Genomic DNA, 4,382 nt, shown 5'->3' with positions numbered 1-4,382 from the left:
CATACGTGCAATTCCTTTGGATTCTCGGGGACAGTAATTATAGACCCCAAATCTCTGATAAAATGTGAATGCAGCCTTCTACAAATTCTATAAGAGAAACAATCTGTGATGTTTGATCGTGGCTTTAAAAATAAAATATGTTTCTCCACATCCTTAGGTGGTTTTTATCAGGGGTTGGCCATTTTATCTGACAGTGTTGGTGGTTGGAAGCAACATAATGTCAGTCATGTCTCACAACAAGGAAGAAACTTCACTGATTCACCAGCTAACAGGACATTAATGCTGCCAGCAGAGGATTTTGATCCGTTAGGAGGACATACAATCTGGCAGGTAATGTGTTATTTTACTAAAAACCCAACAGTTCTACTTTTAACTGTTTTCTCATTGCAGGAGTTTAAGGTCTCGCTTTAGTGACACTGTAATCTAGAATAAGACATCAACAGATGGACATTAAAGTTTAGAAATGTATAGATTTGAATTATTGCTATCTCATATTGCTTACTACAGTTTTTGATACCTAAATGTGCAGACATGAAACTTGCAGGTTGAGAGCACTCCAGAACAGAGCAGGCAGAACAGTGTTGTGGCCTCATTGTGTAAAGTCCATGGCTTCAGTAGCGAGGAATTCTAACCACCAGACAACAATTCAGCTGTGCTCATTCAACTAGCTGCTCCAAGTTATGGTTCATTTCAACCTTATAATTGATGCTCCAAGATATATTTAGCATCTATGGAAAGCTATGAGACTTGTCATTAAAGGCTGCCTGAAGATTTGCAATAGCCAGATTAGGGGATGTATCTATTGCATATTAAACCGCTTAAAAATGTTGTGTGAGTGGCAGAAATGACTTTCTTTTATTTATATAAATGGTGAATACAGGATGACCCAGAATAGAATCTTGTGGGACACCAATAGTTACTTCAACAGCACTCGAGTTCACATGTAAAAATTATGAAAAATGTATTAATCTATCATCATCTATGTATCATTCATCTAAACCTAAAAGGATAGCTCTAAAAATTATTATGCAGCAGCATGTTACCAATTGTTCAGGTCATTGGCAATATACATTATGACAAGTACAGCAGCGGCTGTTGTGCTCTCACATGGTTTTAATTATGACTGCTGAAGTTGTAATACTTGACTTCAGAAATGCCCACAGCTGAAAATAAACTCATGACTCTTTTTGAAATGTGTCAAAAATGCTGCTGTGGGTGTTAACCTATTGTTATCAGAGGTCTGCAACAATTTGCTTATGCATAATAGGGTTGGCTGCTCCATAGCATTTCCGGCTTCATTTTCCCTATTGTTAAGGATAATTCATAGCCCCCTAACGTCAAAATGTTTTCTCAGTTCAGTTTTGAAGTTGTGAAGATGACACTGTTGCCACTTAAGTTTCAGAACATAAACAGTAAACAAGGATTGTGTTTTGGGATTGCGGGTCCTTACACTTTGTAATGCACTTAACCACCCTCTTTGGTTCTCTTCTCTTCTTACATCTTCATTTTCAGGTCATCATAATTGTCTTCCTCACTGGATCACTTTCATTTCTCACTGTTGTTGGCAACATCCTAGTGATGGTGTCATTCAAGATCAATAAGGCACTGAAGACAGTAAACAACTACTACCTGCTTAGCCTAGCATTTGCTGATCTGACTATTGGCACACTGTCAATGAACCTGTATACGACCTACATCATCATGGGCCAGTGGGCTCTGGGGCCAGTGATCTGTGACTTGTGGCTTGCAATAGACTATGTGGCCAGTAACGCCTCAGTCATGAACCTGCTTGTTATCAGCTTTGACAGGTAAAAGAACATAACTTATTATATTTTGGTTGATAAACCATAAAAGCTCAGATCCACCATTATATATTATTTTTACTACCCAAAGCTATATGATGATATTTTTTAATTAAACAGCACACCTGTGAATGCTGTAATCTGCTAGAGGGTTAGTTTGTAAGAAGGGGTTATTTTGATTGCTTAGTAGTGGTCTATTTTCTGATGAGTGCACATTGTTCTAATGTCGAATAGATCAGAGCAACCAAATTATAAAAAGCATTTTTACGTGTGGTTTTGTGATGGCATAATTTCGAGAGCCATAGGAAAAAGGACATATTTAAATTCCCTTGTGTATAAATTTTTTAATTTCCAATGCTGGTGACCCTTACTGGTACTATCAAGAGAGACAATGTGGTAGACAGTATTGCACATTACAGTTACAGTTACCCTGTTTGTGTACAGTTGCCTTCTTTCTTTCTGTGGTCTTTTAGGTATTTCTCTGTTACTAGACCTTTGACATACCGGGCCAAACGTACAACCAAGCGAGCCATGACCATGATTGGATTAGCCTGGTCAGTCTCTTTCATTCTCTGGGCCCCAGCCATCCTGTTCTGGCAGTACATTGTGGGTGAGCGGACAGTCCAACCCAATGAGTGCTACATCCAGTTCCTGTCCGAGCCCATCATTACATTTTGCACGGCCATCGCTGCGTTCTACTTGCCAGTAACTATTATGGCATTCCTGTTCTGGAAGATATATCAGGAGACAGAGAAGCGTGTTAAAGATATGCAAGGTCTTAAGGCTGGGTCAGGCAACAAACCAAGCCAGGCCCAGAATCAAGGGAGTGGGAGTGGAAGAACTGGTGGAGAAGGTGCAACTAACAGCCAGAAAGATTCATCAGCCATGCTACGCCAAAGGAGCTCTCAAAGCTGCAGCAGCTATGAACTAAATCAGCTGGCTTTAGAGAAGAACAACAAGGACAATGCCAGCATAGCAGGAGGAACGGGAAGCAGAGGGAGGTGTAGCGCATTCTGTTTCCAGTTTTCATCACTACTGTCAGGTCGCCATGCATCCAAGGGGTCTGTCAACACTACGACAACTACAGTGGGTGAAGCAGAGCAGAGCAGCAGTGAAAGCCTTAACAACAATGAAGTTGGTGGCTCTGGGGACCAGTCAGGTTCAGAGGATGAAGCTGAAGGTGCAGACCCATCAAAGCCTCCAACAGGTGGGATATAAACCTACTAAGTGATCCTGTTTGTATGGTATATCTATACAGTATATAACAATAATATACATAATGTCTTATTTATCTGTCTATCTGTCTAGATGGTAAGAAATCTAAAAAGGTGAAAAACAACAAAGACAAACAATCATCATCGTCCAACAAAAGTCAAAAAGGGTCACAATCAAACGCTGTCACTTCATCACCTGCCGACCAATCACCCGCAGCCATCACAATGAAAGATGCGGCGATGGCCAAACGCTTCGCCTCCAAGGCCAAGACAGAGATCAACAAGCGCAAGAATGAAAAAAAGGCAAATGAGAAGAAAGCAGCACGGACTCTCAGTGCCATCCTCTTCGTCTTCATCACAACGTGGTTACCATACAATATCATGGTGTTGGTCAACACCTTCTGTCAGGACTGTATTCCAGAAACTCTTTGGGCACTGGGCTACTGGTTGTGTTACGTTAATAGCACAATCAATCCCATGTGCTACGCCCTGTGTAACAAGACCTTCCGCACAACTTTCAGGGATATTTTGATGTGCCAGTGGAATCAAAAGAAAAACAAACCTAACTTTCATCAGAGAAAAGCCGTGGCTTTCAAGAAAAAAGACCCAATATAGAATACATTGGCAAAGTATTTATAGACTTGTGTTTAAAGATGTATTTCCTGATCAAGATTCAGAATTGGTTTGCAGCATACAAGCCTTCTATTTCAGGGAATACCTGCTGAACAGAATTTTGCTTAGCAAAACAAATTCTACAGGAAGTTTTGCTAAGCTAGCAGTGGACCAAAGGCTGGTCTGATAGTCTGTCCATATTTGGAACTCATGGAATTCATGGTCCCAGAGCATAATTGCTAATAATTTCGCTAATTTAGATAATAGCTAATCTTTTCACATTGACCAGCGTTTTGGTCAATGAAGCCGTCGCTCAGAAACTAAAGTTGGATTTTCATAATTACGTTGCTTTTCGTACTATCAGAATCCAATGAAAAGATTAAAATGTAATTTACTAAAAAGATTCCTGCCCACAGAAAATAAACCAAATGCTAATGAGGCTCAACAAAACAGCAAAGTTTTCAATATGTTTTTTGTTTTAACATTTTGTATTGTTTTCGAGGTATATTGAATAAAGGCAGCCTTGTGAAGCGACTACCTTTTTACGTAAACATCTGAGCAGAGATGTATTGAAATATTGTCTTTAATAATAGAATAATGTAATTATAATTTGGTCTAGTGAACTTCCTGAAGGGTTTAAAAGCATTGAAGGATTATTTGTCCAACAAAAGCATCTCAGCTTTTGTTAACACTGATGTCACCAGCACAATGGAACAGGAGTATGTCACTTTATTTCATTGTGGCTTTTTCATTT

General features: G+C 39.6%; 1 protein-coding gene across 1 annotated transcript; it reads left to right on the top strand.

Annotated features, from left to right (window-relative positions):
• The first annotated feature begins 226 nt into the window (after positions 1 to 226).
• Positions 227 to 4,061, top strand: chrm3b (cholinergic receptor, muscarinic 3b). The gene is made up of 4 exons (XM_029456666.1): positions 227 to 330; positions 1,513 to 1,808; positions 2,276 to 3,009; positions 3,111 to 4,061. The coding sequence occupies exons 1-4, from the start codon at positions 280 to 282 to the stop codon at positions 3,629 to 3,631; spliced, it is 1,602 nt and encodes a 533-aa protein (XP_029312526.1). The 5' UTR covers positions 227 to 279; the 3' UTR covers positions 3,632 to 4,061.
• The last annotated feature ends 321 nt before the right edge of the window (positions 4,062 to 4,382 follow it).

This window comes from Cottoperca gobio, chromosome 19 (assembly GCF_900634415.1).
Source record: "Cottoperca gobio chromosome 19, fCotGob3.1, whole genome shotgun sequence".
NCBI classification, from domain to species: domain Eukaryota; kingdom Metazoa; phylum Chordata; class Actinopteri; order Perciformes; family Bovichtidae; genus Cottoperca; species Cottoperca gobio.
Note: the sequence above shows the minus strand (reverse complement) of the source record. Positions and strands in the feature narration are given on the sequence as shown.